At 53.7% G+C, this 22,544-nt stretch overlaps 1 protein-coding gene across 3 annotated transcripts; it reads right to left on the minus strand.

Annotated features, from left to right (window-relative positions):
* Nucleotides 1-1,760: 1,760 nt before the first annotated feature.
* Nucleotides 1,761-20,842, minus strand: MUC4 (mucin 4, cell surface associated). Of its 3 annotated transcripts, none has more exons than XM_037909572.2 (13): nucleotides 20,637-20,837; nucleotides 13,081-16,014; nucleotides 12,316-12,420; nucleotides 11,872-12,011; nucleotides 10,868-11,032; nucleotides 10,320-10,475; nucleotides 7,577-7,707; nucleotides 6,756-6,844; nucleotides 5,972-6,151; nucleotides 4,582-4,734; nucleotides 3,775-3,894; nucleotides 3,008-3,052; nucleotides 1,761-2,024 (listed from the first exon to the last, which is right to left on the minus strand). In XM_037909572.2, exons 1-13 carry the CDS (start codon nucleotides 20,695-20,697, stop codon nucleotides 2,020-2,022), a joined length of 4,284 nt encoding a protein of 1,427 aa, XP_037765500.1. In that variant the 5' UTR covers nucleotides 20,698-20,837; the 3' UTR covers nucleotides 1,761-2,019. The 3 variants fall into 3 exon arrangements, with proteins under 3 accessions (XP_037765500.1, XP_037765499.1, XP_037765501.1); XM_037909571.2 differs by having other exon boundaries at nucleotides 12,316-12,423; XM_037909573.2 differs by lacking the exons at nucleotides 1,761-2,024; nucleotides 3,008-3,052; nucleotides 3,775-3,894 and having other exon boundaries at nucleotides 4,585-4,734; nucleotides 5,967-6,151; nucleotides 12,316-12,423; nucleotides 20,637-20,842.
* Between the last annotated feature and the right edge of the window lie 1,702 nt (nucleotides 20,843-22,544).

Genomic DNA, 22,544 nt, shown 5'->3' on the forward strand with positions numbered 1-22,544 from the left:
GGGGCCTGCCCTGGCATCCCTGCCCCTTCCCCACCACAGCTGCAGTGCAGGGGAGCTGCACGGGGGGGGCACGTGGCCCCAGCCTGGACAGAGTTTGAGACTCGCTTTGACACGCACAGCAAAGGGCCCCGGCTGAGGGTCGCCCACCATCACCTGCTGCTGCCCCTTTAATGCCCTTGAATTGGGCTCATCAGGTACACACACACCCTCCGCTAAACAAACGGGCTGCTCTAGTGAGCAGAGCAGGGTCCCGGACGCCTGGGTTCTGGTCCTCATTCTGTCTCTGACCTGCTGGGTGGCCTTCGGCAGGTCCCAGCCGCTCAATGGGCCTCAGTTTCCCCTTCTCCAGCATGCAATGAGGGTGCGGGTATGTCCCAGCTCATCCATGTCTGTGAAGCGTGTTATGGGCCATGGTTGGTGGGCTATAGAAATCCTCCGCCTGTGCCCTTAAACCCACCCCCCAGTACTCTCACCCCTGATCTGCTGGGCCCCAGGCTGTGCGCCACGCCCTGGCTGGATCCCGGGCCCCAGTGAATGGGGGGGGAAGGGGGAGGGGGTGGAGAACGGACTTGAGTCCTCACTGCACGAGTCCTCACTCCCAGCAGGGCTGGCTTAGTGCCAGGGCCGCAGACTGCCCAGGGGACTGTGCCCACCTTTCCCAGCCGTGCAAGCAAACCGAGGGGAGGTTTGAAGTGCTGCTGAAGTGAGGGTGTATTTGCTTTGCAAGGCCAGCGGCGCAAAGGGACCGCGGAGTTCTCGCCCCTGTAGGTGAGTCAACACAGCCAGTCAAAACGCTGGCGCCCTGGTCTGGCCATTAGCGTAGGGGTGGGCGTCGGGCCTCCTCGATTCCCAGGCCAGACGGCACCGGGCTGATCACCTCGTCGGAGCTGCTTAACCCAGGGCAGAGGCTTCCAGCCCGTGATTCCTCCATCCAGCCCCTCGTTTCTGGCGGCGCGAGAGCAGATCTCTTCGAAAGAGACGTCCAGGCTTGCCGTCAAGTGCCGGCAGCTCCGCCACGTTCCTGGGGCGCTGTCGCAAAGGTTAGTTCGCCCCGTTGTGAAAATGCTGCCCCGTGTGCCCACGTTGACTTTACCTCCCTTCCCTGCCACCAACTGGCCTTTGTTCGGCCTCCGGCCGGGGCACTTGTTCATCTTGTGGATGAAATTCACCCGGGCCCAGATGTCCCCCACAGAGCCCCCGCACCGCTGACGGCCTCCAAACAGGGCTGAGGGAGGACTTACCCGGTGCCATTCGCAAGGCCTATGCGCCACTCCCACTTATTGTGCGTGTCCGCCCTGGAGCCCAACTCCCCGCTTCTGCTCAGCCCAGCCGGGAGCAGAAACGTGCCCCGGGCCAGAGTTACTGACTGTCAAACGCTCACAACAACCCGCTCTCCAGCCGCCTGATGTCACTGGCACTAGTCACAGGAGCCAGTCTGGCAGGAGCAGCCCTTTTGTCCAAGGTTAAGCGGCTCTCCTGGCTTTGTGGTTCCTTCCCTTCTGCTTGCAGCTCCCTCCTTTTGCAGCCAGCAGCCCCCCTCTCGCTCTTCCTTTCACTCCCTTTGAAACGCTGTTCAGTGGTTATCCACCACAGAGAAAAGCATTCCACAGCGCACCAGCGACCTCCCCCTGTAGCAGGTTCCCCATCCAAGGGCACAGGCCTGGGTGATCCCCTACGCTGGTGCTTGAATACCACGATGGTAGGCGTTCCGGCCACCGCCAGATCGGACTGCGTGTTCCAAGCACTCTGCTGGCACACAGTCACTGGTGCGAATACTCTTCCAAGTCTTTATTTGCAAAGAGGAATTGCTCTTTGGGTAACAAGGACGCCCTCTTACAAAACCTGCCGGATTTCCCCCCCCAGAGCGTCCCACCAGCTCTGCGAATCGGGAAGACTTCAGCCCTACCCTCCACGGAGGAGATCTCACATCGTGTTACGGATTCTTTACTGGTCCCATTTAGCGAAGCAGGGGCGAGGGTGGCCGTGGAGAATAGCCAAAGGCCTGGAGCAGATGGAGTCTCAATCTGTAACGAATAAAAAGAAGCACCAGGGGCTTCTGCTAAAGAAACAACACCACCAGCAGTCGTACCTAACCATCATTTACCGGAAGGCCTGAAATGAAGATGGCGGGACCTAGCTTGAAGTGTCGGACATTGGCCCGTGTGTGAAAATTTGTCCTGCTCATGCCAGGAAAATCCTGGCAGGCTTCCAAGCTGCAGACCAGTCAGTGAACAAACCCCACAGAAATCGTACATGACTGGCGACCCCGTCCCAGTGCGAGTGAAATCAGCGCGACCTGCGTTTTCTCTCGCCAAGGGGAGGGTGGAGTTGATGAAAATGAGAGGATCGTGCAATAACACGGGACAGCTGTCGGCTCTTTGTCTCCCTGGCCGTGGCAAACACATTGGACAGAATGAACAGGGCCCGGATCTTCAAAGATCCAGCTTCTTTAGGTGCATCACTCCTATTGATTTCAACGGGCGTTAGCCCCAGGACCAGCCCCTGGGGAGTGTATCGCAAAAGCCAGAGCCCAGGTTGCGAAAGCAATGACCACAGCCGCCAGGGAACAAGGCTAGTGAGCTACCACCGATGGGGCAGCACAGTTAGGATCCACACAAATTGCTCACTTACCGCCCCCCTCCTAAAACCAACCAGGCACATTTACACCGACAGATCCTGTGCTCTGAGGAAATGCAGCTCCCTCCGCTGAGGGTCCCTTGCTCCCCGCACACCTTGGGGCTGGAAGCCCCATAAAACGACAAAGGCCCAGGTGGGGCACTGCAGGAATCCAGTCCCTGCACTCAGCACCCGCAGCTCCCGTTGGCTTTCACTGTTGCTGCAGGTGCTCAGCACCCTGGACAAATCAGCTCCTCCACGTCTGCCTGCTGGTGGAGCTCCTCAGTTCTCCGAGCTGCTCTGCCTGCTTTCAGCTAGTAAGAAAGTTCTCGGGCCCGGGGACCAGGGTGCAGGAAGGAACGCAAAGCCCAGCCCCGCCCAGTGTGCTCACCTCTTCCTTCCTCGGAATAGCTCTCTGCCTCTTCTGAGGACCTTGCTGTTGGAGAAAGAAAGAGAGGAGGTGGGGGCTGGCATCGCGTTGTTCTTTACTCTCACTTGAGTCTAGCATCCTCCGACTGTGACAGCTTATTAACAAGCTGGGATCCTGGTCTAACAACATGATCGGTGCAGGAGAAATCAGAGCTTTTACCAAGAAGCATATGACTTGCTATACTGGCTCTGAGCAGTGACCCATTGAGTCTAGTCTCCCGGCTTCAACAGTAGCCAGCTCAAGAAGAAGGCATGAAACCCTGAGCGTGAACAGTTTTACACTGTGTAAATTTCTCCCTGTGGCACTTCAGTAGTGCATAGGCCTGGTGCTGGCCCGCTACACAGAGATCCGTTTCACTGCAACCTTTTCCCCTGTCCTATGGATGTCCAAAGTACAACCATACAAGCTGGGGCCATATGACCCCTGAGACCCATAGGGCCAACCAGCTCCAGATTCTATAAAAATCCTCACCTGGCCCAGGGGGTTCTGCTTGGAAATCTTGACACCAAGTGTGCAGAGAACTCAGTACAAGGGGGTGAAAATAACGTAAAGGTGGAGACAGAAAGCGAGCCATGCACGGATTCTCTGGAGTGCTTTTAGCTTTTGCTGCTGGCTGTTGTTAAACTGGCCAAAGGTGCATTAACTTTCAGCCCCCAGCCCCTAGGAAAATCACGCCTAAGCTGGCAGATGACAGGTGCACTCCCTGCGTCCCAGCTCCAGGAACTCACTTTGGTTTGGCAGCCTGTATCCAGCACAGCTGATCTTTGGTCTCTTCTGACTGTACTTAGCACAGAGCTGGGGGCTCCCCGCCTGCCGGCAACACCAGTCATGCAACTTTAACTCTGCATCTGGAGATGGAAATTACAGCGCAGTGTTATGAAGGGAAAAGTTACAAACATCTGCCAGGAAACTGGGCAGAATCCGATGCCCCTTGGAGTCAGTGAAGAAAATGCCCTATTTCTGTCAGTGGCTCTTGGATTGGGTCCCACACGTCGCTCCTCCCTTAGCAGATAAACTGACAAAAGCTGATGTGCAGAGAAGTTAAAACGGTTCATAAGCCTTGTTTATGGGCAATGGCAAATGCCGAATCAGCCGTGTGACGCAGCGCGGGGGGCCCAATCCTGCAGTCTTTGCTCACCTAACTCTTCCATTAGAGCCAAGAGGGCATTTTAATTAACTCAGGAACTCCACCCCAAGCCCTTTCGAGTGAAAAAATGTCAAACACCGGGAACTCGTATTTCAGAGCAATTTAGTGACATTATTCTCATTAGCGGGATCTGATATTAGTAATACGCCGATCCTGCTGCAACCTGGTCTGCCCTGTCTCGTGCCTTCAGCACTTGGTGTGCCCCAGTTAGTAACAGGTTGGGAATTGCACTGGGCAGGCACCCACTGGCCTCACAGCTACCCAGACAGTCAAAGAAAAATCTTAATTTCCGTGGAAAAATCACCGAAAAGCTGAGGAAGGCCCAGCCCACGTGGCTCCCGTTGCACGACGGGGGAGCCAGTTGCCAAAACTCCTCGGACGCGCTTACCACGGTCGGGGGACACTTGGCGCGAGTCCTTCCAGGATCTCTCCTGCCGCCCGTCAACGAGCTCGTTCCGGCTGTTGTAGAGACAGCGGACACCGGCGCCGTATTGGTTCGGGGAGGCTGGATACAGCATCGTCACACGGGCGTCCGCCAAACCTGCAACAACCCACCAGTTACGCGGCAGCTTTCAGACACTGGGCGTGGACGTGCCCCGGAGCCGGGCAGCACAAAAGGCCTCCCTGGCAGTGCAGCCCCTGGGTTTCCAGCCCAACCCAAAGCCCAGTGAAGTCATGGAAAGGTTCCCCTGGATTTCAGCAGGCTTTGGCTCAGGATCTCAGCAAGCCAGTTCCCACAAAGCTCCTCTGAGCCCCTGAACTCACGTACTCTTGTGTTGGGATTTATTCTCCAGCTCACCATGCAATGGGGACATCCAGCAATACCTGGTTTCTAACTGGGCATTCAGGACCTTTGACGGCCCCTTATCACAGCTCGGGTCAGTTCATTATGCATTGTGGCTGCTGCGGGCTGTGGTGATTCCAGAGTCCGCCCACGCTGCAGCAACAAATGTAAGGGGGGGGCGGGGCGGAGACACACCCCAGAATCATTAAACTACAACCGAGTGTAAACAGATAGAGGGACGGAGTGAAGCTGGAGCTGGGTGAATTTCCTGCTGCTGTTTCTTTCAAGCCTCTCTAGGCAATGCTTCGCTCGCAAAGGGGAGACATGAGCAAACAGTATCAATTCACCTGCAAAGGCTAAATCCCAGACAAAGCAGCCTGGTCGAGTGCTGGGCACACAGGCTGGGTGTGGCCTGCCTTTGACCTGTCTCAGATCACAGCAGGAGAGAGGGTTCATGGACCCTGCAGTGCCTCAGTCTCCCCACTGTGTACAGAGTTAATTACCAATGCTTGCCTGCCCCTAGGGGTGTTTTGAGGATAAACGAGATAAAATGGCTAAGCACCATTCTTGAGAAGACAGCCCAAAACCACAGGGGACAGAGTTTGGGGCCTGAATGGGCTTGGGGCCCATGGTTAGTTGTATTCCCGCTGGCAGGGACCAGGATTCTCTCTCCCCACAAGAGCTGAGCTGGGATCATTGCTTAAGGCGGGATGGGTCCATGTAACTAATTCCCTGTCATTGCAGGGGAAGAGGTACTGGGGGGATTGCACCCCTTCTCAGCTGCTGGGTCTCCATGGAGACGAGCAGGTCCGGCCCTCTCTGTGGGGCAGGAGCTTTCTCCATACTAACCCGTAACAGCCTCGTAAGGAGGAGCCATGAGTCCATCTCATTCACAGTGAAGGGAGGTGCCATGTTAGAGCTAACCTCGCTCAGAGCGTGGTGAGGACTAGATTTAACAGGCCCCTCTGGCCCTGGCAATGTCAGCATACCCCACCTCCTCGGCTCTGTCGGTAGTGCCGATCCAACGCTCCATGTCGCAGAGAGCAAGGGCAGGACGGCAGATCCTTGTTCCAACCCGCGGGATCTTGCTGGGTGCCAAGCCAGGCCAGACACCTCAGTCTGTAGTTCGCACGCACATGACTGGCTAGATTGTATATCCACAGCCCACGCAGATCTAGGGCAAAAACAATCAACAGGTTTTGCCTTCTACTGAGCCAACGGCAAGATTGTACTCGCTCAGGCAGAGAGAGACTTGACTAAGCTGAGTTCTTGGACAGCTCTGACCATACAGGAGACTAACTGGTGATATTTTCTGAAATGGGGTGGTAACCCGGGCCTTGTTACAGCCTCCGAATGTCGCCATTGGAACGCTCCAGAAACTCACGCTCCGAGTCTGAAAGCACCATCGCGGTCGCTCTGGGGATGGTCTCTCAGCTGGCACTGTCACTGTGAGTGGACGTAGGAATCATCCCCAAGTAACAGGCCATGGGCGCAGCCAGTCCTGAGGGGCATGTCTGCCTGGGTCCAGTGCCGCGCAAGGGGCATTCCTGGGGAGTTAGCTGAACGTCCAGGTGGCCATTCAGCGGTTGATCAGGGACCAGTAACTCACCGTAAAAGATTGGTCCCACTGACAGCCCTGGGAGTTTTGCCCTGGTTTCAAGAGAGCCAGGAGTTCACCCACAGCGTCTGGGAGAACCTGGGAATCTCTCACCTCGGCACAGTCTTTGCCCATCTCCACTCAGCAGCAGAAGGAAACCCTTTGGCTGCGGTGCCCGTACCTGTGTTGTAGCCTCTGACCTGGTCGGGGCGATATTTGGCGGCTGGGGGCCTTCGGGTCAGATCATCATTTCGGTAAAATCCATCCCCGCTGAACGACAAAGCAAACCCTACATCACCCTTCCTGGCAGGAGCAGGGTTCTTCTCCACACCAGCCCCAGCGAGTCTCTAGGAACACCTCCCAGCCTGCCAATCCCATCGCCCACCTCATACGCAGGGGGGATGGGGGCACACAGCTGATCAACGGAGAAGCGCCCCCAACTCACAGAGCACAGGGCTGAGCCTATGGTCGTCTTGCCAGGAAGCAGCTGTGGTGCTGAACGTTATGAAGCTTCCATTCCTTTGCTGGCGGGGTAGGGCTGCTTTTAAGGTTTCACGGAGCGTGTGGAGAACTGCCGCCATTGAGTGCAGCCTGTTACTGAGGAGACACACGCACTCTGCTTTCTCCCAGGGGAACTTGAGTTTGAGTCGTATTGGACTTGTTTGGCTTCATCTAGACTAAAAGACTGAAAGCCTGTGCTGGTCTCTGGATCGAGACAGCCGGGAGTGACTCTCTCATTCATTAAATTGCAAGCGAAGCAATGGACAGATCCCTTAATTGTGATCAGTCCAAAGTTCACAAGACACCCAATGCTCAGTTATATTTGTAAATCCTCAGCCTTCAAAGGGGTCGCCTGGATTTGAACTACACAACACCCTCGGGAGACATAAGGGCACGGTCAATGGCACATTATGGTAGTTCTGAGGTTGCAATGTTACCCAGCTGCAAAAGGGTAATTGGGATTCGAATTAATGGCTCCATAGAGGAGTGAGCATACAGCACCTGGAGTAGCCCATCAGCACATTGGTCAAACCCATCTTGGTGTAATCCCATTGCATGCCGCCATCTTGGTAAAGGATGAGGACATAAGACTTGATTCCATCCGTGGTGAGGACAGCCTGGTACGTGTTTGTCTAGAGAAACACAAGGTGCGCAGGTAAGAAAGAAGAGGCTGTGTTCCACAAAGTGTAAACGAGGGGGTACAAACCACTATTCAGTGAGAGACAATAAACAGCACTAATGCTAACGAGGAGTTCTCTGTTGTGACAATGGGGCGTAAGGGTGAATCTGTGCAACTCCCGGAAAGCATGGCAGTAATAAAAAGCTGACACAGGAAGCAACAACAGGTGTAATTCTCGAAATAAGTGTCACAGGCCACCAAAGAATGGGCAAGCAAACTTGGCCACCAAACATTGTCAACATTTCTTATTTTTCATGGAAAGCGTTGTTAGGATATAGATATTCAGGCCTGTCTGTAAAGGCCTGTACTCTAAGAATTTAGGTGTATTCTTATCACTTGGCTAGTTATAGAGGTATAAAAGAAAGAATCAAAATCACTGTCTGCCGGTGTAAGGGCCTTCTCTTACTGTGACAGTCTGAGGCCCTGTGCTTAGGCTAAGGCCTCTGGCTAAGCAGCAGAGGCAGCCATAAGCTGGGAAAAAGAAAAGGAGTACTTGTGGCACCTTAGAGACTAACCAATTTATTTGAGCATAAGCTTTCGTGAGCTACAGCTCAGCTCACGAAAGCTTATGCTCAAATAAATTGCTTAGTCTCTAAGGTGCCACAAGTACTCCTTTTCTTTTTGCGAATACAGACTAACACAGCTGTTACTCTGAAACCTGTCATAAGCTGGGAAGCGACCGGTCACCTCCTCACATTCCAAACTAGTCCCATTGAAATAAGGTGCTATTGGGCTGTTAGGATACAATCCTGTCCTGATAATGCCTGTCGCCTCCAGAGAAAGAGAAGTGCCTAGAAGATGTAAAAGGAAACGTAGTTTGATAGCATCCTGTCTGGCAAGAACTCACTTATCAATAGCTGAGATGTGAAATCCTCACTTCTGTATTGTTTTGTCATTACAGTTCCCACTTTGCGATTTTTTGTCTTTATAATCTCAGTCTGGCTCTGTGATTGTTTCTGTCTGCTGTATAATTAATTTTGCTGGGTGTAAACTAATTAAGGTGGTGGGATATAATTGGTTAGCTAATCATGTTACAATATGACACCTTAGAGACTAACCAATTTAAATTGGTTAGTCTCTAAGGTGCCACAAGTACTCCTTTTCTTTTTGCGAATACAGACTAACACGGCTGTTACTCTGAAACATGTTACAATATGTTAGGATTGGTTAGTTAAATTTCAGAGATAAAGATTGGTTATAAGCAGAACTCACGTTTTACTATATAGTCTGCAGTCAATCAGGAAGTGGGTGGGTGGGAAATGGGAACAGGGAATGGGGGTGGAGAAATTGGAATCATGTTTGGCTAAGGGCAGGAATGGGAACAGGGAATGGGGCTGGGGAAACTGGAATCATGTTTTGCTAAAGGGGGAAATGGGAACAGGGAACAGGGAATGTGGGTGGGGAAATGGGAACAGGGACACAGGCGTAAGGCTCTGTGGTGTCAGAGCTGGGAAGGGGGACACTAAGGAAGGAAACTGGAATCATGCTTGCCGGAAGTTCACCCCAATAAACATCGAATTGTTTGCACCTTTGGACTTCGGGTATTGTTGCTCTCTGTTCATGTGAGAAGGACCAGGGAAGTGAGAGAGTGAAGGAATAAGCTCTCTAACAAGCGTTGTGTCATTTTAGGTCTAAGGTTTTATCAAAAACATTATCAAAACGATTGTCAAACACTTTAATTTACTGAAAATAGCTCTTTTGGTGAAGCAAAGCTTCCCATAACCACTTTGAACAGGTTTCCAATAAAAATGTGTATAAATGCCAAATTGAAAATATATTTTGAAAAATAATTCCAGATCACCAAAATACGGGCTTATTTCAAAGGGTTTGAAACAAAAAACTTAAAAATTGGTTTCAACATGTGATAGTTTTTGATCAGCTCCGTACGCAATTGATCATGTAACAAACAGAAAGATTATATTACGTAGGGTGTCTCAATGAAAAGTGAGCATAAGGGGCTTTATCTAGAGACCCACCTAAGCCCTCTTTTGCATAGGTCTCATGCATGGGGTGAATTTATCTCTGATAAACATTCAAGTGAAACACTCAAAATTTTTGTTAACTTGCTTCTCCCAACGAGTGCACAGGAGTAATGGTAGCACGGGTTCTGAATTCATGCCCGCTCTAAGTTCACAAATTCAGTCTATCGTAGGTCATCTGGCCCCCGTCACGAGCATCTGAGCACTTCACAGTGTTTAATGTAGGTATTGTCCCATTTTACATATGGGAAACTGAGGCACAGAGAGACAGGGACTTGCCCAAGGTCACATGGGACCTGTGTAGTGGAGCAGTAAACTGAACCCAACTTTTCCGAGTCCCAGACTAGCATCCTAATCACTGAATCGTCCTTCCTCCCATAGAAGTTCCCCAGAACATTTGGAAATCGATCCAGACCAATCCAGAAGTAACAGCACTCTTGAGAAAAGCTGCCGGGGGTGTCTAAATATGCCCCGCGTATCACAGGACACAGACACAATGCAGCAGCCTAGGCCTGACCAAGACTGGGAGGTGCGGGGCAGGAAGCCACTTTGACAATAGCTTCCTGAAGCCCACGTGGCCACTTACCCGAGTGACAGGCTGCCGTGCTGGAAAGGCCGGGGCCTTCTCCCAGGTGATCTTAAGGGTCCATTTTGCAGAGTACGAAGTCTTCAGGTATCGCCGAATCTTGGCCTCCACGTCTCGGACAAACGGGTGTTCGGCAGAATCCAGAGTAACAAACTCCTGTGGGTTGCGCACAGGTATGTTACACCTCCAGGGCAGGGAAGTGCAGAACTAGCATTAGGCATGCGAAGGTATCAAAGGCGACCGGAACCCCCCGGCTCACTCATGCATTCCTCCCATTGACTAAGGACTTAAACGATGCTTAGGCCTTACGCAGACCCTCTGCAAAGGGGCGAATTTCATGCCGAGTGAGGATGGACTCAGACGTTAGGGGACCAGCAGGAACTGCTGAATCTGGCAAGGCCTATAAACCCCACTGCTCGGTCGTCTCCACGGCGGCAGGCTATCCAACGACTTGCTAAATCATACGCTGCATAATGCGAAGAAGGGCAGCCTAACTGTGCCTGCCGTTGAGCACGTCTCACTGGGCCTCACCACGTGTAAAAACTGACCTGGTAAAACGTGGTGCCAACGCCTTCGGAGAAATCCGCGTTAGCCCAAAACACAGCGACCATTGGTACTTTCTCATGGCCAGTAAATCCTCCGGGAGGTGGGTTTGGAGATGGGAACATGTCACTGTCCGAGGCTGGGAAAATGATTTGTCCATTGTCTGTAAACTAAAGGACAGTATTCCTTACATTAGCTCCTTCACGGGAGAGATGAAATAATGCCTAATGAGGCACAGGGTCTGTCTCCACAGCCACGAGACACCCGCAGCTGGCCTGTGCCAGCCGCCGCGAGCTCGCAGGGTTTGGGCTGCGGAGCTGCTTCACTGCTGGGTGGCCATCTGGAGCCTGGGCTCTAGGACCCTGCAAGGTGGGAGGTTCCCAGAGCTCAGGCTCCAGCCCAAGCCCAGACATCTACACAGCAATGGAATAGCCCCATGAGCCCAAGTCGGCTGGCACAGGCCAGCTGCGGGTTTTCCTTTGCTGTGTAGACAGAGAGTTACGGGCTTGCTGCAGAGTCCACAGAAGTCAATAGAAAGACGCCCGTTGACTTTAGGGGATTTGGGGATCAGACCTAACTGTAGTGTGTATTCGATCATTATTACCACTGTTTATATTGCTGTAGTGCCTAGCAGATCCAGTCACCGGCCAGGCCCGCACTGAGCCAGGTGCCGTGCAGGCACTGGGGGAAAAGGGAGCTCCCACTGTAGTTTAATTTTTTACTGCTTCATTGCAAAACTTTTTTTTTTTAATTAGAAAGTGACTCTGATCTTAATAAACCCTCTAAATCCCATGAAAACACCCCTGGCCCAGACACGGGAGATAAAATCCAAGGAACAGTTTTTCCAACCACCAATAAAAATTATTTTTATTTCTACAAAAATTAATCCACATTTGTTATAAATGAAGAAAAAAACCCCCACATTTATCCCCGACCAGCTAAAATCTTAATACACTGTGCCAGTTCCAATAGATCTTTGTCCGTTTCTGCACATCTCATTTAGACTCACGTATAGAGAATCACGCAGCGTTTTCCCAAGTGGGAACCCAATCTCGGGTTTGAACACAGGGGACTTAAAATCCATTCTTCTTTCCACAAATTGCTTATCGGTTTCCTTTGCTCCATACGGATACAGTGGCACGGCTGTAACTAAAACACAACGATTACAAGCAGCTTCCTTTAGTTCACTAGCTAAAGATTTTCAAATATCAAAGGGACTGAGCAGATGGCAGGGGACCAAAAGACCTGGTTTGGGCAGGGGAAGCAGCGTGGAATTAAGGCGGGTTCCTTGGACCATAGGATTCGGGTCAGAGGGGACCCCGATGCTGCAGTGAGTCAGCCGCAGAGCAGCAGGTGTTATTGTACAGGGGGTAAATCGTCAGGGGGACAGTGGAGGTCGTGTTCGGTTGCAGAAATCTGTCTCTTGCTCAGAAATCCATGGTAGGTGACTTACGTGTTGCTGACTGTCCTGTACCATTTGTACTGGCTTCTCTGGTCCCAGCTGAAACAGACGCTGTTCGCTCCTGGTCAGACCCTGCTCTAGTGTCGGACCGAAGGGCTGCTGACACAACCAAAGCAATATCTCAGGAGTTGGGAGGGGAAATCACACACCACTCAGAACCCTCGATGTTTATGTCGCAAGTCGGGTTTTTAAGGCCCGTTTTCACACCTCTGCAACTTATTACAGGCACAAATGATATAAATTAGCTGTTCGACTACCTGACACGTGGCCAGATGGTCAAGTACCTAACTAGCCGCAGCAGCACTCTGTTATTTGGGCCAGCAGCGAAAAGGGAAAGGCTAGGTTGGAAAGCAGGCTGTGAAAGTATTCGGAGATCAAGGCTTTACCCAAACCTGCATTGACAGGGAGAGGCCTAGTGGGGTATCGTCCATTGTTTCCGAGGTGCTAGGCATAAATAAAGTACAGAATAAAGACATGAGTAAATATTATGAGGCTCCTATCACAAGCGCTGAATTCCTCACTTCCATTTAGGACCTGGGGCTTTCACAGAAGACATTAAGTAACCCTCCATAACCAAGCTCCGCAAAACCAACATGGCTTCCACCCTGGCCACCTGCCATCCCGGGGGTCCCTGTCCCGCACTGCCCAGGAAACCAGGTCTCCCCACGTGCCCCAAACTGAGCTCGGGAGATCCACGATGTGCTCCTGCCTGAAATGAACCCGTCTGGGGACACTAGTTATCAGTGCGTGACATACCTGTTGTTCCCAAGAGGGGGAACGGTGTCTCTGCCCGTCCTCTGGCGAGTGCTGGAGTGGTGGCAGCTGGCACCTGCGGTGCACCAGCCGAACCCAGGTTAGCCCCCCGTTCTGGGGGCATTTTCCCCTTCTCCGCATGGAGGGAAGGGGAGTGGGATCCCGTGGCAGAGGGAGCACGAGAGGTGGCCAGGCGTAGCGTCGTTAGCGATTGCCCAGTACGTGCCTCCAGTCCTGGTAATGCTGCAGGGACTCCTGAGCCACTGGCAGAGACGGCTGCTTCTTTCGTAACGCCAGCGGGCCCAGTCACTGTCGGCCCCTCAGGAGCGGCAGGGACGGGCACCGGGGCACTAGAAAACAAAGGATCTGGCCGTGCAGCCTCTGGAGCTGAGGGTCCAGCAGCGGTTTCACCGGGAGAGGCAAAGGCAGCTGGGGATGTTTCCCCTGACGGGGCGTGTATTCCCGTGGCTCCCCCAACCCCTGAGGGTGAATATGGGGAGGTCTCAGCATTGGCCGAGACACCTCCTTCTCCCTGGGGCAGCTCTGCCCTGCTTGCTGGACTCGCCTCCGCAGGCTGGCCACCGGGGTTAGAGGTGGTGGTTTCCTCGTTGGCTGCGGCCGCGTCTCCCCTTCCTTCTCTCTCGCCAGCTGAAGTCAGAGGAGCAGAACCCATGGCGCTGGGGCCTCCCGGTGAGTGTGAGATGGAGGGGAGAGAGGCCGGGTCCCCAAGCACTACAAAGACGGGCGCGGACGTTCCCTCGCTGGCTGCCGACGTCTCCCTCGTGGGGGCTGGACAGGGAGCCCCGAGGGCACCGGACCATCCGTTTGTTGCATCGCCCGTCGTTTCCGGCTCAGCCAGGGCTCCGCTGGGAGATGCAAAGGCAGGTGGGGACGTTCCTCCCGATGGAGTGAGTCTGCCTGGCATGGTCCCGTCTCCTAAGGGCACACGAGGGGAAGCTTCGGCGTTGGCCACGGCTGCTGTTTCTCCTGCAGGCAGCTCTGCTGCGTCCCCGGGACTCAGCTCTGGGACGGAGGGTGAGGGATTTGTCACACTCTGGAGATGGGGGTTGGAAATCGGGGTTTCTCCATGCGCCACAGATACTGGACTAGCCATATCCTCTCCGTTTTCTGAGGGTGCCGGGGCCAAGGCTGTCTCCCGAGCCGAGGATGGCTGAGGAGAATCCATAGCCAACACTCCGGGTTCTCCGGTTGGCAGCTCGCCCATGGGAGCTGGATTCGGCTCTGCGCCCCGGGGCGAGGGATCTGTGTCACTCCAGGTGCCAGCGTGAGATGTTGTGGCTGCCTCGTTCGCTGACCTGTTGGCTGCTAGCTCTGCACTGGAGGGTGCAGCTACCCCACTGGCAAAGCCTCCAGAAACATTTACTCCCGCAGGACCTTTGGCGGCTGCAGCGGGTGACACAGACTCCAGGACTGATGGAGCGAGGGGCGTTCCCTTCACACTAGCCTGGGCAGAGTTTGCCAGTTCCTCTCCTGCCCCAGCAGCAACAGGGGCTGTCCCTACTGCAGCGTCTGGAGGGGGCTGGGGAGAACGGGGAGCACCAGAGAATCCAGCCCAGGAGGATCCTGTACTTTCACTCTCTGAAACGGACGGCTCGGCAGGGATGTCACTGGGAGATGGGACGGCAGACGGGGCCGTTTCTCCCGACGGCGTAGGTATGGCTGTCACCGTCCCAGGCTCTAGAAAGGAACGAGTGGAAGTTCTGGCATTGGACAAAGCCCCCGGATCTCCCGTAGGTAGCTCCTCTGTGTTAGCCGGACTCTGCTCTGCGTCAGAGGGCGAGGGATTTGGTTGGCTCTGGGTATCAATCACAGATATTGGGGTTTCCTCATTTGTGGCTGACACGGACTTCCCCGTATCCCCTCTTCCTTCCGGAGCTGCAGGGGCAGTAACTGTCTCGCTCTCTGAAGCCGGGTGAGTGGAACCAGTAATGCTAGAAAACGCCCTTCGGGGGAGCCCCTCTCTCTCAGTCTCTGCGGGTCCTAATGACCCAACCTCTTCCCCCCCGGCTACAGAGGCAGGTGGGGATGTTTCCCCTGCCGGTGCAGATGTTCCTCGTCCTGTCTCGCTCTCTGATGGTGGATCTGGGGATGCCGGAGCACTAGCTCCATCATGCCCTGGGCTTTCGGTCTCTGAAACGAAGGCCTTAGCAGCAGGGGCGGCAGGAGACTGGAACACTGCACGAGTTGACTCCGTCTCTCCCAGCGATGGAGAAAGAGGCCTTCCACTGGACACAGCAGTGCCAGTGGATGCCAAGTCCTCTGGTCCCCCTCCAGTGCTGGGGGTGGCTCTCCCGTTCTCAGCAGCTGCAGAGAGAGAAGAGGAGGTGGTGACCCCGGGGAGCGCGCCAGGAACGGATCTCGTTACCTCCAGCTCGGCAGGTGAGAAGAGGGTCGGCTGAGGGTCTGTTGGGCTGGAGTAGAACAAGGCCAACGTGGCGGCTGCTTCTCCTGCTGGAGTCGTGGCAACTGTCCCGTTTTCTGGAGAGGCGTGCAAAGGGTTTGTCGTGCTCGCTGAAGTCCCTGCTTCTTCTGTCGGGATCTCGGCTGCTTCACCTCCGCTGGCCCCTGGCTCTGGCGGGGAAGACACTGTTTCAGGGGCAGAATTTACATTGTCCCCATTCACCGCTGACACCAAACTAGCTGTTGCTACCTCTGCCGGAAAGGAGGCGCCGGCTTCGCTGGCGTGGCCGCTTGAAATGGCGCTTTCTCCAGGCAACGTGGTCACGCCGGCATTGGCCGCCATGTCGGACAGGGACAGAGGAGCTTGTGCTGCCGAGGTGACTGCTGTCTCCAGGGCTGCCAGGCTTGCGGCACGGAGCAAACCGCGCTCCGCCGTTGGGGGAGACCCGGGTCCAGGGGTGAACTCATCCTCTGGAGGAGCTGGGACAGCAGAGGTGGGCCCCGGGTCTGCGCAGGCTGGAGGAGATGAAACAAAGGCGTAAGCAATTCTAAGAAGCAGCTTGGTTATAAATCCAGCCCGGTTCGCAAACGACTCACTGCTTCTCTGCGCAGGACAATGCTACCGAACAGGGTCCTTTTGGCACGCCCGGGAAAGCGCTCAGACACTGAGCGGGCATCAATGCTAATTCAATTAGACTTCCGTTTGCCAGGTAAGGAATCCACATAAGGTGCTTTCTCCTTCAGGGGCAGCAGGTCACACATTTGCCATTGGTTTCCTGTGTTTTCAGGCTTTTGCGCACCCCCCAGGGTAATCCACCCCAAGGATTACTAAAAATGGGCCTGGCCTGGCACATTCTTCTATGAGCAAATGGCATCTTGGCAACGCCATTCTGACACCTTGGGGATGCAGCCTGCTGGTTTTGAGCAGCAGAGCGAGCGTGGCAGCCTCCCTGAATTGCCTGAACTCCTGGGTTCAGTTCCTTGCTCTGCCGCTGCTGGCAAGCTGAGGGTGGCCACCCCCTTGGAAAAGCAGACCATCAACCACTAGTTGTGTGCCTCAGTTTCCCTCTCTGTCAGAGCGGGATAGTGACAGCCAGCTCAGAGGGATGCTGTGGGGACCGATTAGTTAATGTCTCTACAGTGCAGGAAAGTGCTGTATAAAGCCTTCAAAATATGACCCTTATCACCCATGTTACCTTGCTTACCCTAAGCCAAACTTCACTGCAAGGATGGGGCCCAGACTGAAATCGGCTGTTTTCCCAAAACACTCAGGAGGCCAAGTTCCCTGTTTTGTCCACTTTACACTGGGGGTAGCAGAACTGGGGGACTCCCTGAGTCTCAGCCTGATCCAAGGTGCATCTTAGCGCAGAACAGTCCCAGGGAACCATGTACCAGCTGAGACTAGCCAGAGAGTTATAGTCACTCCCCATCACCTTCTCCTGCACCGGGGGCTATGGAGAGGGAGGGGAAGGAGTTGGCTACGCTGGCTCTACACCTACCAGAGACTCCCCCACTCAGCAGAGGACTTGTGGCCAGTTACACATTCCCTTTACCCCACCTGAGTGATGTAAAGGGAGCAAAAGGGGCTGAGAATCCAACCCAGAGTATCTTTGGCCCACCCAGGAGTCTGAATCTGTGCTTCAATCTCTCAGGTATTTTAAGAGGGGGATGATTTCATGGGGGTGAGGAGAAGGCTGGGCGCTGCCATCAGCTAGATGTTTTAGGGAAGTTGACTTGCAAGGGGTGAGAAAGCCAGTCACTCCTGCAGAGGTTAGTATAGGACGGGGGCATTTTCCAAGCAGCCGGGCTGAGGTATTGTTTGGCTAGTCTATTGACTGGTCATGGTGCAACCAGACTCCATGGCATGGCAGGGTGCGGATGGAGCGAGGTGCTGAATACATAGTCGCTCATTTGCATAAATGATGCCACGCTGCTTGTACGGAAGCCAGAGCACGGCACTGCGTAGCCCCACCTAGATCATTAACATCCAGGCCCCCAGCACCGTGCCATCCTCTAAGCCTTTCGACGGGTACAGTTCAGAGGGGCAGAAGGTGACATGGGGTAGGACCAAAGCTGGCACTGCAGCAGACAAACGGTAGCTAGGGCTGGGGGTTTGGAGGGGACCTGGGGCAGGGAGGTGGAATGTGTGGGTGGGTAGGGAGAGCCGGGGGGGAGTGGGGGGTATCTCCGTCCCAGAATCATTGGCAGCTGTGAGCAGCTGCCTGAGGGTGCCAGGATGGGACACACCACAGAGGGCCCCCTTCAGGGAACGCTCTCGATGCTATGTCCCCTATAGGCAAATTTCTAGGGGACCCAGAGTGGGATATGGGTGCCTCTCTAGGCGGCCAGTGCCATTGCTGTGGCCAGGCAGCCACCCAGGAGCCCACGACAGGGAGCCTGCACTCGAGGCTCCTGGGGGGAATGCCAGATGCCGTCCTGCCTAACAGCTGTGAAAAGCCAGGTTGCTAGATCCTGATCCTGCTGCCCTTAGCCATGCTGAGTAGCACCTTGCCCCCATCCACCCCACCCCAGACCCAGGCGTGCCCCTTGGTTCACAGGGTAACCAACAGGTAAACTGCAGCACACGGCTTATTTATTTGGGTGGAGGGGAGATTTTATGTGCATTATTATTTAAGCTCAGTACCAATGTGGACACAAGAACAAATGGATATAAACTGGCCATCAGGAAGTTTAGACTTGAAATTAGATGAAGGTTTCTAACCATCAGAGGAGTGAATTTCTGGAACAGCCTTCCAAGGGGAGCAATGGGGGCAAAAGACCTATCTGGCTTCAAGACAAAGCTTGATAAGTTTATGGAGGAGATGGTACGATGGGATAGCCTAATTTTGGCAATTCATTGATCTTCAACTATTAGCGGTAAATATGCCCAGCGGCCTGTGATGGGATGTTCGATGGGGTGGGATCTGAGTTACTACAGAGAATTCTTTCCTGGGTGACTGGCTGGTGAGTCTTGCCCACATGCTCAGGGTTCAGCTGATCGCTATGTTTGGCATCGGGGAGGAATTTTCCTCCAGGGCAGATTGGCAGAGGCCCTGGGGTTTTTTTGCCTTCCTCTGCAGCGTGGGGCACGGGTCACTTGCTGGAGGATTCTCTGCACCTTGAAGTCTTTAAACCATGAGTTGAGGACTGCAATAGCTCAGGTTAGGGGTTTGTTACCGGAGTGGGTGGGTGAGACGCTGTGGCCTGCGTTGGGCAGGGGGTCAGACTAGACGATCATAATGGTCCCCTCTGACCTTAAAGTCTGGGATTCTATGTGCAGGAATGTTTAGTGGCAGGAGGCATTTTTAAAACCCCCTTTTTGCTTATTTTATCTGCAGCCGCCGGGTTCATCAGGAGGAGGTGCTGTTTCTGCAGGCCTAGTGCATTTCCAGCACGCGCGCTGACCCAGTCAGTTCGCAATGACTGCCCACATTCCAGCCTGCTCCAGGCACACCAGAGCCGCTGCGCTGAGATGATACATCTGGAACTCAGGGCTTCAAAGCTCGTGGCCCCAAGCATCAGCACCACTGATGGCATGACGGGATGCAACGCATTCCAGAGATGCTAGCGAGTGTCTCTAAGGAAGGCTCAGACTGTATCTGTAACGGGATGGAACATCCTGACGTAGGAAGCTGCAGAGCAGTGCAACGCCTCTCCCGTTAACACAAGAAGACGGGGTGTTTACGGCAAAAAAGCGAACAGAATATTGGGACTCATCAAGAAAGGGATAGATAATAGGACAGAAAATATCATATTGCTTCTATATAAATCCAGGGTACGCCCACATCTTGAATAGTGCGTGCAGATGTGGTCGCTCCATCTCAAAAAAGGTATATTGGAATTGGAAAAGGTTCAGAAAAGGGCAGCAAAAATGATTAGGGGTATAGAACGGCTTCCCTATGAGGAGAGATTAATAAGACTGGGACTTTTCAGCTTGGAAAAGAGACGACTAAGGGGGGATATGATAAAGGTCTACAAAACCATGGGTGGTATAGAGAAAGTAAATAAGGAAGTGTTATTTACTCCTTCTCATAATACAAGAACAAGGAGCCACCAAATGAAATGAATAGGTAGCAGGTTTAAAATAAACACAAAAAGGATTTTTTCACGCAATGCACTGTCAACCTCTGGAACTCCTTGCCGGAGGGTGTTGTGAACGCCAAGACTATAACAGGGTTCAAAAGGGAGTCAGATAGATTCATAGAGGATAGGACCATCAATGGCTATTAGCCAGGATGGGCAGGGATGGTGTCCCTAGCCTCTGTTTGCCAGAAGCTGGGAATGGGAGACAGGGGATGGATCACTTGATGTTTACCTCTTCTGTTCATTGCCTCTGGGGCACCTGGCACTGGCCACTGTCCGAACACAGGATACTGGGCTAGATGGACCTTTGGTCTGACCCAGTATGACCGTTCTTATGTTCTCCGAGAAGGACATTATGGGACTTACCCTAGCTCGGTTTCCCTAGCTGTCAAATGGGAACAACAACACATCCCCACGTTTGTCAAGTACTTTCACATCCTCTGATGGAAGCTTCTCTGCAAAGGGCAACACATGGGTATTACTGTGCCTGTCATTTGTACCTTCTTGCATATTTCCCTCTGGTTGGGGGGGTGGGGCCGGTTTATCAAAGCACAAACTTGTTGCCAGAAATCTTTGGCGTACAGTCAAAGAACGCCTCTGTAATGCGCTGGGTTTACAGAGAACCACCTGGGACCAAATACCATTTTTAAGGAGAACAGGTTAATTCACCCTCTTCTTGGGCTTGATCCTGCAAGATGCTGCACAGCGCCTGCAAAATACGGAGCTGCCTTAACTCCTGTGTTCTCAGCACCTTGGAGGAAATGACCAGCAGATCTCAGGATCAGGCCCAAGTGCTATTCTCAAATCTCCCTGGCTCAGTTTCCCCAGCTATCAGGAGACCTACCTGTGTAAAGCACTTGTCGCCCCTCTCATGAAAGACTGTGGTATAAAAGTGCAGGAGTACTGTTAATAAAGCTTCAGACATTACCAAGAGGCCATAGTCTCTTACAATCTCTGCCTCTGAGCCTCCCTGTCTCTGAGGCCGGGCGAGCTTGTGTCAGCAGCTTCATCCAGTTTACAGTAACACATACGAGTGAGCAAAACGCAGGACTTACCGTGTAGAATCCACACCCAGCAGCCTAAGAAGGTCCAGGGGATTGGTCTCCACATCCCCATGGCTCAGTGAAGCGCGCCAACAAGTACGATCTGCGAAGGCGGAGAAGTGTGCTAGGGAAAAGGTAGCTAATGGGAGATGCAGGTCTCCTCCCTCCGTCCTCCGGGAGCTGGAATGAAACAGGTGCAATCCCCTGGCTCCCGCCCACGGCTACTTATAGGGGCTGACCAAAGAAGGCGGGCTGCAATCATTGCATCACACCCTGTGCCCCCTCGTGTTTTTCCCCCACACCCCCCCCCACCCGAAAACCCCCTCCCCAATAGCTTCCTGTTACTGTACATGTTCCTGGCCAGCCCTGAGAACACACATTCCTGTCGCTCTCACATGAGTGCCCGGCAATAAAGCGAAGTGTCCGAGCGTCGGCACTTGGCTTTGAGTTCCCACCTGGCGTCCCTACCGCACAGGGCTGAGAAGCATACCAGGGGTGCCCATGCTACCCAACGGGCGACTGCGGACACCGCAGGAGAACATGCCTGGCGGGGGCGGGGTGCCCTGGGTGGCCGTTTAGGGGACCTGAACACTGGGAAGGGGATGTAAGGGAAGAGACACACCCTGGGGGGGCTGGTTGAAATTCTGCCTGCCCCCAGCCCGCTCACCCCCTTTTCTTCATCAGAGACAGGTATGAAAGCCCTGCGTCTCCAGCCTCCCCCCACGAGGAGCTGCCCCGGGGGTAGGGGGTGTCTAACCAGGCCCAAATCAATAGCAGGGCCACAGAAGCCAGTTCAGAACATGGGCCAGAGGCAAAGCTAGTTAGGAGCTTAATGCCCACTGGTTTCAATGGGAGTTAGGTACCTAAATACCTTTGTGAATCTGGGCCAAAGTCTATGGTGGCCAGGGAAAACTAACCCGCCAGCAAGTACCACTCCTTACATACAAGGTCTAGCTGAGGCTGCTGGGCTCTGGAGAGAGTCTGCTCTGAACTGTGCTATGCATCACATGCAGCCGGTGGGGTTCTGGCTCCTTCCTGCCGTAACGACATGCTACAGTGGTCCAGCGTTCAAATGGGGCGGGGGACACCTGCCTTTGGGGCAGTTCACTCCCTCCACCAGGGAGGAATCACTGGGGCCCTTCTGGAGAAGGTATTTTCCCTGTGACTTTAGCATGAAGAGAGGAACTGGAGAAAGAGGGTCAGGCTCCAGGCGGGCCCAACTCTGCTGCAGCGCTTGGAGTTCAGAGGGTACAAGCTGAACCAGGCTGCTACCAGATAAACACAGGCTTCTCGGCACGTACCACTGGCCTCCACATCGGCTCAACGAAGATCCTTTTCCTATAACTCTGCCTGCTCGCTGCATCACTTATTGCTAATGAAACATGCTGGTAGAAGTGGGATTTGAACCCAACACTCCCAGAGAGGGGCACCAAATGTCCCTGATGGTGCCAGTGTTGAGGCATGAATCCAATCCAGCTCTTCTGGCTCTCAATTCATTTCCATACCCACTACATTACACCGCTCCCCACGCTCTGAATTCACACCTCGCAACCGCCATGCCTGTCACCAAGGGGCAGGAAGCCAAGGATATAAGGGACACCACACAGCAAACCCTCGGAGGAGATGAAATTACCAGCCACCCGTGCAAAAATAAAATATAGGTGACATGCCTGTGATCACCAGGTACCACCATTCGGCCCCTACATGAGGAGCCCTAGCGCTGTGAACCACAGGGTCTCATGCATGGGGGCATGGCAAACACGCCTAACACAGCACTATAGCTGTGTGCAATGTTTGCCTCAAAAACCCATTCAGACTTCGCAGCAGCTTGCAACACCGGTGAACTCACCCAACACCCAAAGAGGCGCAAGCCAGCGCCTAGAGACTGCAGGAGAAGTCAGGAGCAGGTCAACATTGTCA

Source organism: Chelonia mydas, chromosome 9 (assembly GCF_015237465.2).
Source record: "Chelonia mydas isolate rCheMyd1 chromosome 9, rCheMyd1.pri.v2, whole genome shotgun sequence".
NCBI classification, from domain to species: Eukaryota; Metazoa; Chordata; order Testudines; family Cheloniidae; genus Chelonia; species Chelonia mydas.